Raw genomic sequence first — 24,732 nt, 5'->3', positions numbered from 1 at the left:
GGGGCACGCGGAATGTGGAAAGTGAATGCACATGGGGAGGTATTTTGCTCAGGTGTTTGGTTTCCGCACTGTCATAGAATTTCGTTAAAATGGCACTTAAATAATGACACTTTTGCTTGGGTCAGCCAAAATACACATTTCTAAATAATGCAATATTAAATGTATAGCTCTTAAGTAAAATGTTTTATAGCATACTTTTTGACGAATTGATTCTGGCTTAGTTGGCTGTTTATACAAGATATTACAAATATTTCGCGAGTCAAAAGGATAATTATTCGTAATTAATCCTTCCCAAAATGATTAATAACATTTCATAGCGTTTTGAAAACTTGGAAATTGTTCAACACCAACATAAATGCGCTTGTGCAATTACTTCGCTCAGATAGAAGCAGCACTCCTCCTCACGAAGTCAGGATACAGCATAATCAGCAGAGGATCCAGTGGAAATTGGGCTGCCAAAATCTTATCAAAAATACGCAGACGGCAGAGCATACACAACAAAGGATAAGGTGGAAACAAAACCCATGGGAGGGAGCAGCCCTCTGCCTTATTAATTTTCATGGCACACACACTTTCAGCGCAGGCGACAAAAACCCCATTTTATGCAAATTTCGGTGGGGCATCAGAAAGCCAAAGTGCTAAGAAAAACAAAAATATTAATGATTTACCCATGTATAATCCATACAAATGGCACAGCACTGGGTGGAAGATGTCGTCCTTGGGCTTAATGCCAGTTCGGATCGCATCGGTTCAGTTCCATCGCTGGGTACACAGACTTCTCCACCCAGCTGCCATTGTCTTTTGGTATTAGGGAATTTTTGAACTTTCGGAGGGGGGAATAGAACGTGACATATGCGAAAGGGTTAAGCGATTAATATCAATAGACAATATGTGTTTGAGATATATTCGTGTTCTCCTATTGCGGTGCCTTTGTGTAAATATTTTATATGTGTGCATGCTAATATAAATTTATGTCGTTCGCCTTATTGGCAGTCAGCCGACGTGTGGGTTTGAACTTTTGTAATCCGGCAAATCAAAAGTTACCCGAACAGCGAATCAATGTTTATTGACAGTTTATTCGTCTGGGAATTTTGAAGAAGGATGCTGGATTTCACTTGTACTGGCTGGTGGAAAGTAATACAGAATGGAAGTTAAATTGAGTAAAAGGATATATATATTTGTCAATTAATTAAGGGAAAGTACAAAATAATAAACAATTATATCATATTTATATAATTAATTTACTCTGTATTTCTAAGCATAGTGTATTTCCTACAATGCAAGCAGTTCCAAAACCCTTTTGAATGCATGACGACTTGTTCCACTTGTCACAGGTTTGGAATCCACTTGTAACGGTATTTGTATTTTGAAATACTCAAGTGAAGGTCTGCGCCTGCGCAAAGGGGGTGAAAGCGAGAGCGGCACTTCTCTCTCAAAACCAACCCTAGTAAAAGCGGGAGAGCCGCAGAGAAGGAAGCTAAAGGGTAACAAAATACGGAAATGCGCGACAAAAAGAAGAAGAAATGTTACTTCACCCGAGAAGCAAAAAAAAAAAGGAAAACAGAGAAACCGAAAAAGAGGGGAGGAAAACAACCCGAAGCAGAGACACAACAGACAACGGGATAAAAAAGTTCAGTCTGTCGAACGAAACGGGAAACGAAAGTCGCCGCGTTGTAGCAACTAAGCAGATGATTAATTAAATAACTTAATAACTCGATGTTAACAAATTACAAATAACGAAACGTATATTTTTGTACACACGCCTTGTACAAATAGTCTAGCAAAACACCAAAACACCAAAGTGCATTTAATACAACCGAAAAGTGTGTGAAAGCGCAAGCAATAGGCAAAAATCATGGTCCATTACTCATGAAAAGTGATAAAATATCGTGTTCACATCGCATTTTGAGTGTAAGCTAAATTTGCAACTAATCAATGTGTGCAGGCATTTGCATTTCCCTGTGTTTGTGTTTGTGTTTGCTTCTGCGTTTATCAGTCTGCATTTCGCACTTTTGAGTTTGTTTGTTAAAAATCGAAGGCAGACAAACAAACTCGAAAGAGGCGCGTGCCGAAAGCAAAAACAATAGTACTGGCACACACATATGTATGTAGCACAGTGTAGATATGTAGTTATATGACGGATATAGCAGCTGATGGCAGTTTGTTGTGGAAAAGAGAGAGGTTTATCCACCGTTATTCGCGGAGAGCGCCACCCTTACCTCTTAATTGTGGAAATTCAGAGAGAATGTGAGAGAAGGAGTGCAAACGTGAGAGGGAGACAGAGAACCAAGGCCGGCATCGCGGTGCAATAAACCCAAAGAAGAAGAGAGTGCACCCCCAAGGAAAAATATTAAAAGTCATTGTGTTAAATATACCACAAATGCTAAAAATGTCAGATATTTCCAGGTTGCAGCTAATTCTTTTACTCAGTGTAGTAAAATGTATCTATTGGATACTGCCAATGCATCACTGTTATTTACTGTAGCAATTCTTAATGCGCTTTCTTGCACAAAGTAATTAATAATGATTTCAAATTAAGAGAAGAGCTAATTTATTATTAAGAGCGCAGTCCTTGAATATTTCCAAGCACTTAAACAATCCTTCCCTGCACAAAATGCAAAACTAATCAGCTTACAATAATCCCTTGAAATTTGTGAAAATCTGAACTGAAGTGTGGACCACAGGCATTACTCTGCCTATTATCGTCTTCAAGGAAACCCTATTTCTTAGTCACCACAAACTCAAGTCCTTTTCAGATTGCAATAAATCCCCGTCCCCACATAAGAACATATTACTTAATGCCGGTTATCAGCAACGTCTGTCATCAGGACATAAAGTACACGCACACAGGACCCTCCGATTTCCACCTTTCCCAGTCGTTTTCCCATTTCCCCACCCACAACCCATCCACTTGATATAAATTGCAACGAATTTCGGCGGTTGCAAGCAAGACTTCCTGCAGCACTTGCCACAAATGAAGTGACTAATGCAATTATGCATTAATTTGCGGCAGCATCACGCCTCCTTGCAATATTTTCAACATTTCCGCAGGATGGTGAAAGCGGTGCGATAAGGACGAGGCAGCTAAAAGCCAGAACAGGAAACTTTTGCGCCATCATTTGACAAAATACATTTACACTTTGATTTCTAAGAGTAGAAAGAGGAGGCAAAAAACTGGAAGAGCACTGAGAGAAATAATCTTCGGAACTTAACATGTTCAATATCCATGAATATGAATACTAATTGAAAAACTATGAACTATATTGTTAGCTGGAGAAAAGACGGATTTCCATACATTTTATTTATTTATACTTCTATATAAACATTATTACATTTCCAGTGTAGCACACACGTAGCTACTGTAGGAAACGAGATGACAGTTAAATGTGCAATGCAGTTGAGATCCAGGTGAGACTCCCACGAACGCACACTTACACCTGCTAGTGGCAAATGTGGCAAATGGTGTGCAATCAAATGGATGTGGCAAGCCTGGCAGCCATAAAAACGAATAAGGAGAAGAGGCAGGACCAGCATCAGTAGCTTAAAAAGTAGCTGAGTGGGGGGCGGGGGCGAGGGACGCCTCAAGGAAGCTGCAACTCATGCCACATTTAGCCAACTTTTAATTATCGTACTCGAACTGAAAGTCGATTCGAGGCAAGGATGTGGCTGGGAAAACACAAAGTGTTAAGTGCCACCTCATGGAACCGGTTCCTGAAATAGATTGAAAGATACATTTACTGAATTTGTAAAGCACTTAAGGGTTGAGAATAAGAGTCGAATGTAATCATATGTCGATTTAAAGGGTGCTGGTAATTAGTAGAGCCTAGTAGTAAATCCATAAGCTAGTACAACGGGTCGTATACTTGATGTATGTCATAACCTAAAGCTAAAAAATCCATTTTTGAGTTTTTTCGGAGCATTAATTACTTTACTTTGCATCTAAACGTAATAGGTGTACCTTGTTTCAAATTTGCCAGACGCAATGAACTAGATCGCAAAGAAAGTGCGCCCACCACAGCTGCCGTCTGCAACTTTTGCCAACTTTAAGTTAATTGTCTGAGTGGTGGAAGAGCAATGATGCGTGTGTGTATGTGTGTGTGTGCATGGTGTGGCATGCAACTCCAACTAACGGTATCTGGGCGTTCAGCACGGCACCGCATACATATGCAACGCAATCTGTCAGTTTCTGCTGTTGGCTTTTCTTAACTTTTTCCCCGATGCTAAATGCTCTAATTACGCCTAATGGAAAACCAGCACGCACACAGCCAAGCGAACATTCGCCATGTGCATGTGTGTATCGGTGTGTGCATTTGTGTATCTGTGTAATTATTCGAGAATTCTTCAGTTGGTTGTCTTGTTTCCCAACCCTTCGCTTCCTTTCCCAATGGATGTGTGCATATTCATGACTTTGTTGCCTGCTCGTTGAGTTTTTAAGCCAATTTAAATGGGCGGGGTGGTCGGAAGTGGAGTAACCCACTTGTCCAGCCGTCCCACTATCCGACATCCCTTTTCGGACTGGCCCACATACGCTGTTTATAAATAGAGCACATCTTTTTTACGGCAGCTGCATGTGAGAGGGCTAAAAAAGTAAAGGACAATCGCTTTAACTGACCATTGTTGCTGCTGTTGCTGGGCGAAAGTTGGGAATCTGCATAATTTAATTTGTTCTTGCAATTTAAATGAATATTTCATTACCAGGTGTACAAGTAGGGAATGTCGGTTCGAACATATAGATGTCTCGCAAACGTAAATATTTATCGATTGTCATAAAACTTTGACCTTGTGAAGTGTCAACCTTGACTGTCGAACCACCATAGTTTGGCGCAAATTGAGCGTCATAATTGTTTTCTCTCAGTGCAGTCAACATGTCGAGTTTCGTGCCGAATAAAGAGCAAACGCGGACAGTATTAATTTTCTGTTTTCATTTGAAGAAAACAGCTGCGGAATCGCACCGAATGCTTGTTGAAGCCTTTGGCGAACAAGTACCAACTGTGAAAACGTGTGAACGGTGGTTTCAACGCTTCAAAAGTGGTGATTTTGACGTCGACGACAAAGAGCACGGAAAACCACCAAAAAGGTACGAAGACGCCGAACTGCAAGCATTATTGGATGAAGACGATGCTCAAACGCAAAAACAACTCGCAGAGCAGTTGGAAGTAAGTCAACAAGCAGTTTCCAATCGCTTGCGAGAGATGGGAAAGATTCAGAAGGTCGGTAGATGGGTGCCACATGAGTTGAACGAGAGGCAGATGGAGAGGCGCAAAAACACATGCGAAATTTTGCTTTCACGATACAAAAGGAAGTCGTTTTTGCATCGTATCGTTACTGGCGATGAAAAATGGATCTTTTTTGTTAATCCTAAACTTAAAAAGTCATACGTTGATCCTGGACAACCGGCCACATCGACTGCTCGACCGAATCGCTTTGGCAAGAAGACGATGCTCTGTGTTTGGTGGGATCAGAGCGGTGTCATTTACTATGAGCTCTTGAAACCCGGCGAAACGATGAATACGGCACGCTACCAACAACAATTGATCAATTTGAACCGTGCGCTTCAGAGAAAACGACCGGAATATCAAAAAAGACAACACAGGGTCATTTTTCTCCATGACAACGCTCCATCACATACGGCAAGAGCGGTTCGCGACACGTTGGAAACACTCAATTGGGAAGTGCTTCCGCATGCGGCTTACTCACCAGACCTGGCCCCATCCGATTACCACCCATTCGCTTCGATGGGACACGCACTCGCTGAGCAGCGGCTTGATTCTTACGAAAGTGTGAAAAAATGGCTCGATGAATGGTTCGCCGCAAAAGACGATGAGTTCTACTGGCGTGGAATCCACAAATTGCCCGAGAGATGGGAAAAATGTGTAGCTAGCGACGGCAAATACTTTGAATAAATGATTTTTTCTTTTTCCACAAAATTTAACGTGTTTTTTTATTTAAAAAAAAACGACATTTCATACTTGTACACCTGATAGATGCATTTAAAAACCGAAGCCGAGAGAATTGCATTAAAAGCGCAAAACAGATCTAAAATTAAACTTCGCTTAATGTAAATAAGGCAAAAAGTTATGCCAGCCACAGCCATAAATTGCAGTTTGCAACATATTTTATTTATGCTGAAACAAACCGAAAGCCAAACCCAATTAAAACTTTTGAAATATTAATCATTGTAAATTATAGCTAAACATGCAAAAATGTACAATTCCAATGATCAAAGCACAAATCTCTGATTTAAATGCAAATATTAATTAAAAGGTATTTGAGCCATTAATTAGCCCATATAAATTTATTGCTTTAATTTTAAAACAATTTCTCAGTTTATAAATCTAAAACTAAGCAACTGAGTCTTCTCAATCAAAAACCTTCGCTTAATCAAATCAAAACTAGTTATTTAATCAAATACACTGAAATAGTGACAAAATCTTTATAAGAAATATTAAATTGCTAATAAATTAGTTCAATTCCAATTTCTATTCCAATTAGACAAATAACAAAAATTCTGTTACAACTTCTTATCTTCGAGTTCGATTCAATGCCGTTGTTGTTTGCTTCGAACTCAAGCACGTTGCGTTCGAAGTTCGAACGCGACTCTTATACGACGGCTAACACCCAAGTCCAATTGGAATCGGCAGCATAAAATATAGGCGCCCGCTGCGCTTTTTGGCCATTTGTCGATGCGACGCCGTTAGCCGCGTGTCTCGTCTTCGGGATATCCGATTTCCGTCTTGGCCTGGCCCAAAAAAAACCGATTGTCGACGCTTTTTTGGTGGCACAGCGCGGCTGCCACGGGCAGCGTTCGAAATCCAACTAGAATCGTGTTGGCAACAGTCGTTACAATCGACAAAACGGTAAATGCAATATAATGAGTACAAGTGAATGGCGAGTGGCAGAACGATAAAACAATAACGATTACGTTTGTGAAAAGCCAGCGATCAATTGTGGCCTATTCTTGTGATTTACGCTACGAAACATTACAAAAGGTTGAAAGAGAGAAGTGAACTCTTATCTTATCTCATGGACGGTAACACGCTGCGTATGCGTAATGCTTCGCTTTGAGGCCCAATTGAAAAACGCCTAAATCAACTTGGCCAACAGCTGCGCTTCACTTTCCCTTTTCCCAGCAGCTGACCACAAATAAACCGCAATAACGTGCTACCGTTTTCGGATTTAGGAGTGTTTAATTAGCATCCATTAAAAGTGTGTGTATGTGTGTGTGTAATGTAATCTTTTGATGGCGAGAGAATCGTTTAAAGTTTGGAAATTGAATTTACTTGTCTTTTTGTTTGGGAGAAGGAAATCTTATCAGCTTCTGATAAAGCAGCCTGGATTAGATAAATTGTACAAACAACGTTTTGTTTTTGATTGAGCAATTCAGGGTTAAGTGTACAGGCAAACTTTGATTGCATATCATTTAGATGTTAAATATTTCATAAAATGCACTAGCAATATTTCAAAAATCACTTTTAATTTCTCGTATTTGAGTAGAGCATACATACATTAGTTAATTTTTAGCTTAAATAATGCAGTGCATTATAGATAATTGCATCTTTTATAATAATAACATCCGGCGGGCGCAGAAATACACTCAATAACTTTAAATAAACACACGACATTTGCGAGAAAATCCCCCCGTGGGCAATTTATTTGTGAAAAGGAGAGAATTAAATGCCAAAACCATTAAAAGCTGCAGATAATCGTTTTGCATTCATGGACGGGCCTAATTAAATTCAATTGAATTAAGCTGGGCAGAGTTGAACAATTAAAACGCAAACGCAATTAAACCAAATAAATTGAGTGAAGATGGAAAATAGTGCGAGGCAATAAAAAAAACCCAATGAAAACACAATTAAGTTTATAAATATATATATTTTGTTTACACTCATTCCAATGCATTTGTTCTGCCTGCAGTGAAAACCGCATAACTCATTTGCCAAAACAACCAAACCAAAAAGTAAATAAATAAATATCGAAGTGAACGTGATACGTCCTCAACCCAATTAGCAGTTAAATATATAAACATCAGCTATCCAAAATGCGTCGCAACATCAAGTTGATTGTATTCGTGAGCATCATTTGGATGTTCGTGATGGTCTACTACTTCCAGTCCAGCACAGAAAAGGTGAGTTAGCCAAGGATATTCACAGGACTCTCTAAAGTAACTCAACTGGGAGGCACTGATAAGTTTGGCTTACCAAAATCTTATCTTACCAATATCCTATCTTCATATCTTATAGTATCTTTGTATCTCATACGTACACCTCTGCTTACTTTCATTTGGCTCCATTTCACTTATATCTTATATATACTTATTCGATCACGAAATTCGTGGACACTTTGTAGCGGATCCACCCTTCCAGTGGTGGTGATATTCCTCTTCCTCTTCCGTCTGAGTCATCATTACCATCTTTTTCGATGATGGCATCGCAGAGGAGCGTTGCGTATGCCCCCTGCATAGTAATTATTGGATTGCTGTCGCATATAGCCGCCTGCCACCAACTTGACAGCCCATTGTTTTCTCTTTCCACCCTCACACCAACCCGCTTACCCCGCTCGTAATTAGCCCCATGTATCTCGTGGCCACCTGTATTTTTGTCGCTTACTCTACAAGTTTTAATTAAGTTTTTTTCGGCCTGTCATGTGTGTTTATTTATTAGAGAAATAGCTACCGTTTGGGCTTTCCTGCGGGGGTCTTCTTATCAAAATGTGCGTTTCTAGTGCGAATTTTGTGTGTCATAAAGCACACCAATTAAAATTATCTTTATGGTTGTGCCCCTTTGCATGCAGGACACATCAAGTGGGTGAAGTGGCAACTCGAACTATAAATGCAGGCTTACCTTGCCCGAAGCCTTTAAAATATTGCATTAAAAGAAGCATTTTATCTGCTTTCAATTTGGGATTTCCGCTTATACCTGGAATTTATACCTTCTTTATTATGTTGTGGTAAATTGTTTTTGTCTGCCGCACACACGTGTACTAGAATTGAATTTGGTTTCTTGTGTTTACTTATTTATCCAGTGAGCGCAACGGCAAATTTCGATTGTGTTTTCTGCAGAAAAAATAAATATATTTCAGCACGACACGAAAGAAATTCACCCGCACACACGAGCCAAAATGTCAATTTATTTCAGCAATTTCAAAGATATATTTTTTACTCCATTTTGTTAGCGCATTGAGCGGGGGAAAATTACATTCGCAGTAAAACAAATAAGAACACAGTGTAAGAGTGGGTTGCAAAAAACGTTGCATGCCTCATCCTTTTTTTTATGACTTAAATGTGTTGAACAAAAAATCCGTTAAATTTATTGACCACTTTGAGAGATGTTCTGGCATTCATAGCCTTTGTGTTATCTGCCATTTTTTCAGCCTGCCAAAAATGGGAACCGAAATTAAAAATGACACAAACAAGTTTTAAAATATTTTAAAAGCTTTTTAAGACTGACGGAAATGTGGAAATATCTGCAAATAGTTTGTCAAATCGACACATGCATACGCTTCTCTGTAATATGAATGATTAATATGTTTAAAATAATAATAAGCTCCATCGTTCGGCAATATTAAGTACAACAAACGTAGTAAGTGGAAAATTCGATTCAATTAAGCTCTCTTAATTACACTTTTGATCTTCAACAATGGCCTTTCGATTGTGGGATGCGATAATTATGGGAAATGCTGCCGAGATGCAGAGTATTTAAAAATTGAAACGTAAATCTGCACAAATGAAGCCGATTATGGTGCAAATACAATTTCACAGACTCTCGACTCGACGTCATCATCATGACCGCCATGGCCATCATGACCACCATGACCATCGACGTGGTCAAAAGCGGAGTTCCAGCCACTTGGGGTCCTCGTCATTCCCCGCTGGAGTCCCCGAGCCCCCACAGCAATCATCCTTCTTTTGCCACTGCATCGAAATAATTTTTCATGTAAACTTGATTTATTTTCCTTTTTTGCGCTGCGAATGAAATGCAGGAAATGCAGCCGCAGTCCACTCACTACTGCACTCTTGGCCATTGGTTTTTTAATCATTTTATTTTCAGCAGTAGTATTTCCCACTTTTGATAAGCTGTCCGCTGCTCAAACACCATTTTAATTATTTAGTTATTTTCGAACAAGCTAAATTGAAGCTACAAGCATTTCTGATAAGATTATACTTTGTTTGCTGATCAGTCGAGTGTGCAAAAGTTAAACATAGTCTAGATTGTAAGAGTTAAAAAGAACTGCTGTTTTCGTAGATTAAACTGAAGTATCTTAGAGATACTATTACTTCAGTAATTTATTTTTATTCAGCTTTTTTTAGAGCCATTCGATCGATGGATTACATCTTTCTTCTCCAGTTTGGCCATTCAATGACATTTCATTCATAAAACCATATCCGAGTTTTCTGCCATCTCACGACCGACTGAAAACGAGAGCTCCAAACGATTTTGAAAGGAAAATAAATCACAAAAAACTTGCCCCCAGTCAATCACACATTTAATTTAGTTTAATTGTTAACGGCGGGGTGGTGGTTACATAACCGATTGATTAGTTTTTGCCTTTTTTGTTGGTCTTCTGTCTTTTTGTGCGTTAATTACTTTGGGCAAGCATTTGGAATTCCCGCAGCTTCCCAAAATAGAGTTCAAAATTGAACTTTCTCTTTTGTTGCCAAAGTTTTTCCACTTTCGTCGGAGGTCGCGAAGCGGTTAAGCCATGTTTTCAGTAAATTGAAATAAAGAACAGCGAAGAAAGTGGTGAAATGTCGGTATAAACATTTATCGGCTATTTAATGCATTAATTACGAGACTTTATTCAAGTGGAAGTATCTTTAAGTATGCGTGCATAACTATAACGAGCATATTCTCAAATCTGTAGGATGTTTCAGCATCTTGTTCACATGCAAATGAAGCCATCATAAATGCAAATTCAGCCAGAAACTATATCCAAAACTTTTCTTTCCCATTTTCCTAGCTGCAGCACTCAGAAAATCACTTTAACGACTGGCAATTTTACTTTTATGGCCTTGCCGAATAAAAGGGGGAAAAAAGAGTCGAAATGTGTTATAAATATTTCAAGTTCAAACCAAAATACTTTCGAAGACCTTAACGGCTCATGAATTCGATTTATAGCCCCGCATATCAGGGATGGTCTATAAAAAACTCCATTCCATATAGAAAACTCTGAATCTGCAGCGAAAAAAGCAAACTTAAAATTTGCGTGACAGAGCAAGTTACGCTCTGGTTAACAATCCACATCACTTTGCCCCCAGATGGGAACAAAAAACCCATCGAAAGAGAATGCCACACGCTCAACAAAAAAGTAATTTGCTCTTGAAAACACTCGAAATTAATTTCAATTAAGTTCAATAGACGCCGATGATCGAGCTTAGAAACCAAACTGGTTTTTGTCATTAGAGTGTGCAGCAAATGACGAAATCAGATCGTTCGAAGAATGTTGAGTTTAGATGGAGTTCTCTATAAATTGATTAAAACCGCTTAAAAATATGTTTGCTCATCGCTATTGGCTTTGGATCTATATACACCAGATCACTCAAAAAAGCCTATACAAATTAATTTAACCCTCCTCATTTAATGACAGCCTCTTGGCCACAAGATAAATTAGCATTTTATCAAAAAACTCGTCTTGGACTTTTTGAGTTTCGACTGTCAATGACAACCTGCGTGGCCAAAAAGAACAACTCGAGTTTACAAAGTTTACTTGTGTCTCTGGCATTTGGAGAACGCTTTGATTTACTATGAATAATTAACGATGCTAATCTGCAGACAGGCTTGACTTTTGATTTTCTTGAGTAATTTGTGGTTGCTGGAGTCAGACGGGATGGTGGGGTGGGGGCTAGGCTTTGGTCCAGAGTAGAGGTCACAGTTGGCTCAAATGACAATCTTCTCGCTCAACCGGCTATGGGTATACAATTTTTGAATGGGCCCAACCGGTTATCTGTACCTTCATTTGCCTGCGGCCTCTGCTTTCCCATCGGACCATCTGCTGCTGCTGCTATTTGCGTTGCTGCGGGGGATGCTGCTGCTGCTGCTGCTACTGCTACTGCTGCTGATGTCCAGCCATTTGTGTGGAGTTGTATTTTATTGTGTGGCAGCTTCAAGCTATCTGCAACGCATATTGCCAATGGGTTTCCACTTTTTACTAGACTTCATCCTGGCTCTGCCTTGTGACTTTGGACTTAGCAGTTGCTGCCGCACTTGCTGCTGCAGTGGCGACTTTGTCCTTAGCTGCTGCTGCTGCGCCTTGTGCTGCAACTGCTACTGCAGTCACCGAATCCCTGACAGCAATTGCTGTCGCTGATGCCTTATCCCTGACAGCAACGGCTGCTGCTGCGGATTTTTCCCTGACTGTCGATGCCGCCGATGTTGCAGCTTCCCTAGCTGCAGCTGCTGCGGCTGTTGCCTTTTCTTTGGTGAACTCGGCTGCATTGGATGCCTTTTCCCTGGCTGCAATGGCAGCACTTGATGCGCTCTGCTGCACTGCCACTGCTGCTCCTGCGGCCTTCTCTTTGGCTGCTGCTGCTGCTGCTCCTGCCTTATCCTTGGCCGCCGTGGCTGCTGCTCCTGCCGCTTCCTTTGCTGATCCTGCGGCTCCTGCCGCCTTCGTCTTGGCCGCCTGAGCAGCTGAGGCTGCAGCTTCTTTGGCAGCTGCGGCCGCTTCTGCTGCTTTTTTCTTGCCCTCATCCATTGCGTAACCTAACCGCAACCCAACGCATCGAGACAAGGTCGTCTGGTTTCGCTTTCGGCCTCATCCAACGCGTTCGCTGAATTGCTGGTGTCGATTTACACAGCAAAAAAGATATTGAGTTTCGTGTTATTTCAAAAGATATACATTTTTGGTAGACATGACTGGCTCTGGCAAGTGTTAGTACAAATTTTATATTTTTGGAATTTGACTTTCTTATCGGCAAAATAAATAAAATTTGTATGATATCATTTTTATCTGAAGATATTTTTCTTATACAAACCGGTCACGCTGGCATCGCTATCGCCCATATTTTTTGGTAGTTGCCTGCGGACCACTTTCAATTTCGATTTGCTGATTTTTATTGTTATTTTACAACTTGTTTGGACTGCTTCCTATGGCGGCCAGTAGCAGACATCCAAAAATGGCACAACAATGGTAAATGTGGCCAGGGGGAAGTGATTTCTATACAGCAAGTCGGATGGGTCTGCCATGAACTTTGAACTAACAATAAAAATATATAAGAAAACGATGTCAAATTCTGAAATCTAATTTAGGTTCTTAAGCCCTAGGAGTCTTAGGCCACAGAGTCTTGGCTTGGGTGATCCCGAGCCATTAGACGGAGTGTTTAAAACCGAAATGTTTCACCTCTGTCCACTTGACCAACTGACACGCAAGCCATGTATCTCCAGTGACCCAACATCACTTAAACGAGGCTCGTCTCGAAAATAATGTTACAAAAATAGGCATAAAGCCCCTGAAGACCAGAGATATGTTTGCCCAACACTCCGGCACTTTGGTACGTCAACTTAACGTGTTTTGCGTCATAAAGTTCAAGTTCATTATGCCATGCCGCACATACATATATAGGAGGCGAAGTAGCAACCAGTTAACAACACACAGCTCACATGATGAGGGAGTCCAGTGGCGCCCACAAGCCACCGAAAAGGAAAACAAAGGCAGAAAGTAACAACACTCTGGTTAAGTGTCACTTGCCGGCGATTACACAAACAAACACGGCCAAACAAAAACACGGCCATAATTGCACAGCTCTTTTTGGGTATTAAATAATTATTATTTAATAATGAGCAGATGCCACAGCCAAGAAACATGGCCAAAACAAGGGGCGTGGGAATGGGGAATTATGGGATGCAGCTTTAATGTGGGTCAGTCAACAACCCATTTATCAAGTTACGACCTTCAGATGCTCCATTTAAATAAAAAATGAAAATCATTAAATTACACAAATATTTGCAAATGTTTTATATAAATTAAAATGCTGCAATATGGCATAATAAAAAAAATTGCGTTTGGCTTTACAATTTTTTTTGTAAAATATGGCAAATATTTGGGTTGAAATGCCATAGCATAGGAATTAATTAATACGCCTGTATTTAATATTATATTATTTTTATTTCATCGGCTTTCTCGCTGCTCATTTAAAACCCAAACAGCAGAACTTTGACATTTTAATTCCGACGAGACTCATGATCGAAATACATTTAAATGTCAATTCAAAGATGATCATTTAAATGCGCCTTTCGAGCCGGGCCAAGTGAAAGTACCGGTTTCAATGGTTTTAGCGGTTTCTGCCGTTGAAATGCAGACAATTGAACAAGTCGAGAAAGTCCGAGGAGCCGAGAAGACAATTCAAATGCATGTAATACTGTCTCCAATTGTCGGGCAAAACGGTTCGTATTCCGTTCGTTTTTTATTTTATCTCCTCGCAGCTAACTGAATACCAAAATTGCCTGGCGAGGTTTTCTTAATTTTTTTACTATGCGATTTTCGGCCATTTGCAGCCACTCAAGTAGTGGCATTCACCTCAGTTTTTTTTATTTTTTTTTGCCCAGCTGTTGGCTTTTTGCGGGCTCGCTTCTCCTTTTTTATGGCCAACAATCGTGGATGGTTGGTGTTTTATTGTTTGACTTGTTTGAATCGGGAGGAAAGGGCAAACACTGAACATTGGCAATGATTGGCTTTAGTTTGCCGCCATGTAAACCATGAATTAACATTAAATCCGAACAGATCTTTAAATTTAACCGAAAATTTATACACCGCTTGGGCTAACTGGATTTTTAAGGCTTGAAATTAATTTTACTGGCCGCACTTTGAAAAAATAATAAATTATCAGGCATATTACAAATGCGTCGAGCTAAATGTTTAATCCGCCTGATTATCGTGATTGGCTCATTTATTGAAATGCGGTTAAATATTTAGCCGCATCGACGCTGCTAATAAACTAATTAAAACATTGCCCACTGAAATGAATAAACACCAATTTCGAACGCAAATAAATAGGGACCGCAGTGACCACGACTGCTGGTTTTGAGGTCATCTGCATTAGTTCCATCCAAAGCGGATAATATAGTTCTCGGCAAAAAACATAGATATGTGCATATACTGCAGCCAGAAGAGAGATAAAATTAATATGACTCCACAATTGTCGTTTCTATTTTCCATCTATTTTTTTCTGTCTTTCTTTCTTTTTTTTTTTTGCTCTGATGGTCGCCAACTTCTGGCAATTTGTCCTCCCCGGCGACCCTCTGCAAACAGTGCATCCATCAACTGATTGTTCAACTGTCTCAAATGTATCTCTCGGATGCGATTGTATATCCCACAGCAGACTATGAGTGAGCTCACTGTAGCCTGACTGATGACATGTGCCGGCCTCCCCAATCGCACACTGAACTGAAATGGCTTTAAAAATAATTTAAGATACTTTAAAGCCTTTCTTGGAATGATTATATAGGAATTTTAGTAGCAATATGATGGCTGCATACCCATAGATACTTTATGACTTATTTAAAAGGTTACTATAAGTGTTTGGATGGTAACATAGCCGCTTTGTGGAACCACTGTATCTATCTGAATATCAATATCTTTATCTTGCCTTTTTCGAGGGCGTCACCAGCTGCTGGACTTCTATTTGAGCTTAATCATCGAAAAGTTCACATGCCCATGAGTCACCCATTCGGAGGCAGACCGAGCGAATGGAAAACACACTCAAACATGGACAGATAGCAACTGACATAATAGGAAAAGTAAAGGAAAAAGAGCAATATCCACAATTTGTTATGGTCGTCTAGATGACTTCGGTTCAAGACCGCTTTAATGGATGACCCACATTTGCGGCCACCAGTTGATTATAAAGTGCGTTAATGGATGTAAGGCGTGAATTTCTCGGGCTAATTTCCAAGTTGGCCTTAATTGATTTTCTACTCTCGCCCGGAAAGTCAAAGGTTACACCCGAAGGCGTGGCGAAATGCAATATACCAGTGTCTGGCACCCAGACTCGACGCCCATAATACTCCGAAATTTATGCAAAACACTTCAATATATTTTATGAAGAGATCTCGTGTCGCAACCAAGGAACAGTAGCCGCTTCCTTGTCTTGTGGGCTTTATGTTAGGCTATGGGGCAGTTAGCCAAAGTCACTCACAGTGGCAATTTGGACGCAAAACATCCGCAAACACAAACAGGGCCAAAACCTCAAACATGCAACAGCTGCAACCGCTCGCCTGCAAGTTGCAATTTATTGCAGCTTCATCTGCACGGACCACTAACTGCAAATGATGCTCCAGAGGCTGGCGAATCCACAAAATGTTTCTGGGCCTGGGCTACAATGTGAATCTGGGCCTCCTCCGGGCACAGGAATGGCTAAAACACACTTGGCTTAGCATTAATTTTAATTGTAAAGTGCTGCAAGGAGGCTTTTCAAGGAGTACTAATTAAGGCAATGATAATGACTTCGTCTTCGGTTTGACATGCACCCATAAAAATAGCTTAGGAATATTTGAAAATATCAAAACAAATGTCAAAGGCCGTAAAATAATATTAGCTAAAATAAAGTTTTTCATCAGCAATTCAATCTTCTCATTTAAAAAATAATATTCCAAACGATTCGAGTAGCACCAATAAAAATAACCATATAAGCTGTTAGTGATGGCAGATTTACGACCTGACCTTAGCTCAAATAGAAAGGAAGATCAAAGCAGGGCAAAAAACAAATAACTATATATATTTAATTGAGTTTTGCAAGGCGAAAGGAAACTTGTTGGCCCAAACTGCAACTGCAGCTGCTGTCATGAGGAAGCCAACCGAAAAGCTAAAAACCAAAGACTGAAAGACAAAAAGAAGCGGAGACAACGAAGAAGATGCCACACAAATTTTGCTACCAAAACAATTTGCAATTGTTGCTGCTGCTGCTGATGCGGCCGCAATTTGGTTGGCATGGCACACAATTTCCATGCCACCGAAGAGTTGCACGTTGCATAACGCAACTGCAGTTGCCACCACATCACACGGAAAATCAGAAGCTCGGCAAAGCGGGGGAGCGAAATCGAGGCGCCCCCACCCATGTGAGTTTTCCCATTAACTTGTTGGGTCAATCCATCGCTGGTGTTGGCCAAACATAGCAGTTAATTATGCTGCTGTTTGCCGGGGGAATTGATCACTTTTCTCGATTTTCCACTTTGCCTGCCAATCGGCTGGCTTTGTCTACCCTACCACTTTCAAGTTGGCATTAAACTCTGGCTTAATGTCTGGCCCACAAAATGTCATTAATGTCAAAATAGATGGAAATCTTCCTTGTTTACGATGCGTTGGGAAATTAACCAGCTCGTATTTCATACTCAATCATTAAAGACTTGAGTGAACTTGGTAAACAATTTGAGAAAACAAAAAGAGATATTTTAAGAAGTGAAACTGCTGAAAACCACATTTCTTGGAAATATTTTCAGAAACTACTATGGAGAATGGGTAATGGATATTATACCAGAAAATTGCAAAATACTGCAGTGTTATAGTTACATTTTTTGTTGTTTGAAATTCGAGACACTTTCTGGTAAATAAACTCTACTGCATTCCTCTTGAGACTGGGCCAAATCGTCTGGCCGAGAACAGCCGAAAAACAAGATTTCTGGGCCCATGACATGTGGCATAAACAATTTCTATCTTCTATCGGGGTTCGAGTTCAATGGTCACATTGTTGGCTTGTTTTTCAGCCAGCCGACGGAAGGGGCATATGTCAATATTTTTGGTTTCGAATGGCGTGCAGAGACTTTTAATTGAATTCTGTTGTTTTTTGGTGTTTTTTTGATTCTGGGAGTGGCGCCCAAAAAGTAAGTTAGGCAGCAAAAGAAACGGAAAACCCGAAACAGATTGCAATAAATGATAAAGTTTGGTCCAATCACCTCTTCGCATTTTCTTGCATGCTCTATGGGAGAAAACTAAATTTGATACGTTCCAATTACTAAATTATGCAGTTAGGAGCTCTTTCGATGTGAAAATCATTCACCTGGAAGACTGCACACACCCAGACCATGGAGAAGTGGGAAAAACATAAAGCCCCAGCCGAGATTAAAGAAATCGCCGCTCTACTATCGCTCAAACAAACAGACAACAGAATAAAACCAAATAATGGTTTGGCTTGAGTGAATATGGAGGAGATTATAAAAGCAAATTAAATTTGCGGAGAGACTGCACTCACCTTAGTAACCCAAGTAACTGAGCGCTGAAATAATTCTAGCAAAACTGCGCTTGATTTTCAGTTTATATGTATATATTTAACTCACATACCAACTATTTAGTATAAACCATTGGTTTATGAAAGGCAAAGGAAAATTTGAAAGTAGAAATGATGCAAAATCTAGTCGGCGTGCTCGCCATGGCCACGTTCCTCGCTGGCCCGCTTCTCGGCCCCAATCTCGGCCAGCATTTTCTGGGTCTCGTGGGCCAAGTTGATCATGGTGTGGAGCCTGGTCTCCATGGTATGGATCCGATTTTGCTGGGCTTTGATAAGCCTCTCATAGCGATTGTTGACCTCCAAACGGGACTCGGCCAGATTACGCCAGTAATGTATGTCCTTCGCCTCATGAAATGATGATGCCTTCTTGAGGTTTCCGATCAGAGTCACTATAACTTTGGTCAGGGATCGAAAGGAGATGCGAGTTGATCTCTTGTGTGCCCTTGAAACTGCCTGGGATGCCAGCGACTTGGATATAATGTCATCGACAACAGAACAGGCGGAATAGTCCGACTTCAGGGTCAGGTCCGTGGAAGCCATCAAAGAATTCGGCTGCAAGTACTGGACTTGCTCGGAGTTTAAATATAAATCTTACTAATTTTGAAAATATTTTGTATTGTCTTATGAATTGTTTGTTATACAGTAAGGTATACTGTTGAAATCAGGCAGATTTGCCATTCAAAGCCTGCTGTAATGTAAAAATAATGTGAAAAACAAAGTTCCCTTAAATCTACAAAAATATAAATGCCCCAATGGTATCCTTTCAAGTATTTATAGCAATTTAATGGAGTTAGCCATTCGCAGATTATTATCTTTGCTCTGCTCACAAATCATCGAAATGGCCAAATAAAGACAAGCTTCATCAGAACGCCATAAAATCGTATCACAATTTCCATATTTTCTCTGTGACCCCAAGCAAAAAAACAACAATCAATGCCATCCAATGGCTATGAACTCAATTCAAAACAATTCGTTTTTCTTTGCTCTTTCATCCGAATTTGGCTGCAAACATTGAACTCGAGCAGTAAACCCAGTGATGACCATTTATAGCAACTTGTTGCTCTGGTTTAGCATGACGCCAAACTTGATGATAGTTTTTTCTTGCCAAATTTTAATAACAAGTCGCAGCAAACTAGAATTTGATGAGTGCCAAGTAGATGATTTGGAGTCTTGACTTTGACCTTTTTAGTGGGCAAAAAGTTTCGTCTTTCCCTTTTGACGTCAGTGGCATAATTTTCCAGTCATTACTCTCCCGAGGATTTCCACAAATAGATACTGTTTGCAGCGAGACTTGTTCTGCCCAAAGGACATATAAATTTGCAAATGGAGAGCAAAGTTTGCATTTTTATAGTCCACCATCTTGTGATAAAAATAACTCAGCGCATTGAGTCGGATTTCTGATTAATTAGCGCTGGCTCATTTGGCAATACAACTCACAAAAGCTGCAACTGCAATTGGCTGGATTACAAAGCGTTTCCGTTGGCTTAAAGCGTAGTGCTCACGCTGCGTATGCGTAATGCGTGTGTGGTTGCCTATGCAAGGAATAAGGACACAGCTTGATAGTTCACCACCCTCGAGGTGTTTGTCATGTGAAGGCGTAGGGGGTCATGATATTGAACCCATATTAATGGAACGCACTGAAAGCGAATTCGATTATTTCCAAGGCCAAGACGATTGTATTTTCGTGATATTTGTCCTTGTGTATAAATAAATATAATTACAGGGAACAAGCTCTCTCCATTTATTTTCGTTTAAGCCTGAAAAGGGCTGCCAGTTAAATCCAAAGAATCCAACATCAGCTACGCAGCCAACCTTTTACAACTACTAGGCTGGCTAACTGACCCAGCTAAATTGACAAATGAATCATTTCACTCCGCTAAACAGTGACCCAATTTAGGAGGTCCTGGAGAAGGGTCCTTATAGCACGGTCCATTATTAATTGCCCTTTTGCGTTGAATCTATTTGTCAAGAGTTTTGTCAGAAGCTCCTTTATCGGCGGCCCTCTAACTCTGATTTATGTGTGGCAAGCGTATTGAAAGCGATTTCCTTTCTTTTTCAGCTGACTTTGGCACTTTGCGTTGCACGTTGCGTATGCGTGATTTTAATTTTAAGTGGAGCCCCTTTTTTCTGGCTCTTTGTTGCCTGCTTTTATGGGTCTTTCTTAGCCTGAAGTATGTTGCCTCTTAGCTGAAAATTTGGAAGGCGTTTTCAACACTGAGCCACCCTTTATTATATTTGAATGTGCTTCTTATGCATAGCTTTCTTTGACACGGCAGATTTCGCCCGAAAGCTCTGCCATTTAAAATGTTTCGTGCTTCATCGAGTTTGCACTTATAAATTATTTACTTTAAATGTCCTCAAGCTGAGACGACCATCCATTCTATTCGGCTTCATAGGAGTGAGTATTATATATAAGGCTGGGTCTCAAGGCTATTTCGGTGTCTGCTGTGTGTCATTGTTGTCCTTGTTTTGTCTGTATTTTGAAAGAACCAGACACATTCTTACGTTTTGTTTTGTTTGGTTATCGACAGTTGTCAGTTGTCTGGTTTTTTGTTACTTACTTAAGGGAGAGCAGCACCAGCTATTCAACCAATAAATATACAAGGAATTTAAAGAGGCCGCCCATTTCATAATTACTATTTTTAAAGGCTTTCAAAGTTTTGGGCAGCAAATATTACAGGCCGCTCTGTAAAAGGTTTTCCGTGTTGTTTTAGAACGAGTGTCGCCGAGGAATCTTAAACATTGTTTTAACTGGGTCGTGGTCGTGGCCCGGGCTTTTGTTTCCCAGTTCCTGGCAACATTTGCAATTTATAGATTATTAATCTTGAAGCAAACGCGAACAGTGTTCGCAATGCTTAGCCATTCTGGTCTGTTGTGTTTCGGGCTGAAACTTTAGAGAAACTTTGCCGTAAGCCTGCACGAGAACCAAGCCCTTTTCGTTCCCTTCCTGCACTGCGGGAAATTTATTGTTAAGTGAAACCTTTAGAACTTTAATGGCTTCCCATATTCCTTTTTAAGCGCATTTCTCTGAGTGTAAGAGTATTGCTCCCAGTTGAGTTGAGTTATTGCCCCGCACGGGCGTCAACGTCGCCAATGTGGCGCAGATTAAAGAAATAAATTAAAACACTTGTCTCCCCTCGTGGACTCCGTGTCCTTTTAGGTGGAAAATCGAGCGCTGCGGCTACGTGAGGTGGCCACCGTCATGCAGCAGTACCAGGACGACTCCTCCTCGGTGGCCGCCGCCTCCACCGCCCGCCAGTGGGCACCAGCTGGCGGAGGAGCGGGTCCGGGAGCGGCGGCGGGTGCAGCTGGCAGCGGGGCCGACGATCCCGGTGGCAATGTCATCCTAATCGGCTCGGCGAGGGACTTCGAGCGCAATGCGGTCCACGGCCTCAAGTTGAACGGGATTGTGGCTCTGGAGGAGACATCGCAGGTAAGGTCCTTGCAGTTTTTAAATGCCATTACGAACTGAAACTTTGCACAATTAAAAATGATATTTATTTAAAACATCATTTTCAGGGTCTCAGTGGAGGAACAGGTGGACCTGGTGGTCGCTTGCCAGTGGCTCCAAGTGGTCGTGGCACCGAGGTGGAGTACTTCAATGAGGCGGGCTACATTCGGGCGGGTGCTCTACGCAATGGCGAAGATCCCTATATAAGGAATCGCTTCAATCAGGAGGCCAGCGATGCTCTGCCCAGCAATCGGGATATACCCGACACCAGAAATCCCATGTAGGTTTCGAGGAAAACATTTTGGAGTGGGAGTGTTTTAAAACTAGTTTCCACCAGGTGCCGAACCAAGAAGTACCGCGAAGATCTGCCCGAGACAAGTGTCATCATTACCTTCCACAACGAGGCGAGGTCCACTTTGCTGCGAACCATTGTGAGTGTCCTGAACCGCAGTCCCGAGCATTTGATACGCGAAATCGTCCTGGTAGATGACTACAGTGATCATCGTAAGTGATTCAGTGTAATTGAAAATATTTGCTTAGCGAATGAATTCCATTCTATATCCACTTTTTCAGCTGAGGATGGTCTGGAGCTGGCGAAGATCGACAAGGTGCGAGTGATCCGCAACGACAAGCGCGAGGGTCTGGTGAGGTCCAGGGTGAAGGGCGCGGATGCGGCCGTGAGTAGTGTCCTGACCTTCCTGGACAGCCACGTGGAGTGCAACGAGATGTGGCTGGAGCCTCTGCTGGAACGCGTTCGCGAGGATCCCACCCGCGTCGTGTGCCCCGTGATCGATGTGATCAGCATGGACAACTTCCAGTATATCGGCGCCTCGGCCGATCTGCGTGGCGGCTTCGACTGGAACCTGATCTTCAAGTGGGAGTACCTTAGTCCATCGGAGCGGGCGATGCGCCACAACGACCCCACAACGGCCATCCGGACACCGATGATCGCCGGCGGGCTGTTCGTCATCGATAAGGCGTACTTCAACAAACTGGGCAAGTACGACATGAAGATGGACGTGTGGGGCGGCGAGAATCTGGAGATCTCGTTCCGCGTGTGGCAGTGCGGTGGCAGCCTGGAAATCATACCCTGCAGCCGGGTGGGTCACGTATTCCGCAAAAGGCATCCGTACACCTTCCCCGGCGGAAGCGGCAACGTCTTCGCACGGAACACACGACGTGCGGCGGAGGTCTGGATGGATGACTACAAGCAGCATTACTACAACGCCGTGCCACTCGCCAAGAACATTCCCTTCGGCAAGTAAGTACACTGAGAGAAATCACTCGGCATTGTACATGTTGACCCTGTACTTCTCTTTCAAGTTTATACCCTTTTTTTTTGATACTTGGTCTTCCACATAAATTCTTTTAGTGCTCAAAATACTTTAGCCAAGTTATTTATTGCACATTGTTTTCCTACTTGTATCGCCCCTTTTCCCTGCCACTCAGCATTGATGACCGTCTGGCTTTGAAGGAGAAATTGCATTGCAAGCCGTTCAAATGGTATCTGGAGAATGTCTATCCCGACCTGCAGGCACCCGACCCACAGGAGGTTGGCCAATTCCGACAGGATAGCACCGAGTGCTTGGACACAATGGGCCACTTAATCGACGGCACTGTGGGTGAGTACAAGAGCCCTATTGTTTATTGAGTTTTATATAGTTGAAAGGAAGCGAAAGTAAATAAGTCAAGTAAAGAAATAAATGCTACAAAAAGCAATGTCCGAAGCATGCCAAAATTTTGATTTTTACTGCATACTTTTAGACTCCTAATTCCGCGAAAAGTACGGTTTGTTCGTGTTCTAGACTCATGTATTTGTATAACTCCCCCTAATCCTCTTAGGAATTTTCCCTTGCCACAACACCGGCGGCAATCAGGAGTGGGCCTTCACGAAGCGCGGCGAGATCAAGCACGACGACCTCTGCCTGACCCTGGTCACCTTCGCGCGGGGGTCACAGGTGGTCCTGAAGGCGTGCGACGACTCGGAGAACCAGCGGTGGATCATGCGGGAGGGCGGACTGGTGCGGCACTACAAGATCAACGTGTGCCTGGACTCCAGGGATCAGTCGCAGCAGGGCGTGAGTGCGCAGCACTGCAACTCGGCACTGGGAACGCAGAGATGGTCCTTCGGGAAGTACGCGTGAGGAAGAGGACTTGGTTTCGAGTAAACTGGAGGAGGCGGATAATGCAGATCGGTCGTGATATATGTGCAAGTCGATGGGAGGAAGCCTACCTAACGCGATGCGGATTGTATGTGTACTGTACTGTGTACTCGTAATGATTTACCCATGTTCATTTGTTGCTGAACGCAAGCACTCAGACACACATTATATATATATATTAACTGCATGGATACGGAATAAGTTCAACTTTAGTTTAAAATCGAATCAACTGCTCCCGGGGGGTTAATGTTAAACGCTACCTAAACGAAAATCCAACACATAAAGGGCATACAAAAAAAGTACTTAGACTGATTAATTTTTTGTATATGTATAAAACTATATGAAAACGAAATGATACTGTAACCCCAATGCAACCTTTGGCAGCTGATTAACACTAAACTGTAACTAATTTGCATTCTCACACGGCACACATTCATTCAAGTCAATTAAGATCTATACGAAAATGCCACAAATTAGTATCCACATATGGTCCGTTTCAGAAAACCTAGATACCCAAGCTCAGAGTCTTCTCAACCTTGTACTTAAAATAAAACATGAAATGTTATCATTAGTTCTAATTATACACCTAAGTGAAATCATTTGAAAATCATTGAAAACTATGTGAAATATGTATGTGTATATATTGAGGAAGACATATTATTTGAATGTTTATCGAAGGCCAAAAAAGTGAACATTCCGTTTAAATGCATTAAACATTTAAATACTGCAGGCAAAGCGGAAAAATTGGATTGTCTCTGGTGTTTCACAATCAATTGGTTGTTATTTCGAATGCATAAATCATTTGAACTTTTAAGAGGAAAACTTGCTTGCTTTTTATCACAGACACACAACCGAATAGAATTGTGAGCATATTTTTTCCAATAAATTCTCTTAATTAAAAT

At 41.4% G+C, this 24,732-nt stretch overlaps 3 protein-coding genes across 4 annotated transcripts; 1 reads left to right on the top strand and 2 right to left on the bottom strand.

The window, feature by feature from the left end:
* The first annotated feature begins 1,679 nt into the window (after positions 1-1,679).
* On the top strand, positions 1,680-24,408 carry LOC117143835 (polypeptide N-acetylgalactosaminyltransferase 2). 2 transcript variants are annotated; one of them, XM_033308690.1, is made up of 8 exons: positions 1,680-1,911; positions 7,918-8,128; positions 21,378-21,650; positions 21,737-21,948; positions 22,006-22,172; positions 22,242-22,929; positions 23,118-23,290; positions 23,511-23,812. In XM_033308690.1, the coding sequence occupies exons 2-8, from the start codon at positions 8,042-8,044 to the stop codon at positions 23,810-23,812; spliced, it is 1,902 nt and encodes a 633-aa protein (XP_033164581.1). In that variant the 5' UTR covers positions 1,680-1,911; positions 7,918-8,041. The 2 variants fall into 2 exon arrangements, with proteins under 2 accessions (XP_033164581.1, XP_033164590.1); XM_033308699.1 differs by lacking the exon at positions 1,680-1,911 and adding an exon at positions 6,670-6,857 and having other exon boundaries at positions 23,511-24,408.
* On the bottom strand, positions 11,693-12,885 carry LOC117143849 (protein FAM170B-like). The gene has a single exon (XM_033308712.1). It carries the CDS (start codon positions 12,687-12,689, stop codon positions 12,273-12,275), a length of 417 nt encoding a protein of 138 aa, XP_033164603.1. The 5' UTR covers positions 12,690-12,885; the 3' UTR covers positions 11,693-12,272.
* LOC117143856 lies at positions 18,239-18,867 on the bottom strand. Its single transcript, XM_033308724.1, has one exon. The coding sequence runs from the start codon at positions 18,755-18,757 to the stop codon at positions 18,341-18,343; it is 417 nt and encodes a 138-aa protein (XP_033164615.1). The 5' UTR covers positions 18,758-18,867; the 3' UTR covers positions 18,239-18,340.
* Positions 24,409-24,732: the final 324 nt, after the last annotated feature.

The sequence above is a fragment of the Drosophila mauritiana genome, chromosome 2L (assembly GCF_004382145.1).
Source record: "Drosophila mauritiana strain mau12 chromosome 2L, ASM438214v1, whole genome shotgun sequence".
Lineage (NCBI taxonomy): Eukaryota > Metazoa > Arthropoda > Insecta > Diptera > Drosophilidae > Drosophila > Drosophila mauritiana.
The sequence above is the reverse complement of the archived record's forward strand: the minus strand, read 5'-3'. Positions and strand labels throughout refer to the sequence as shown.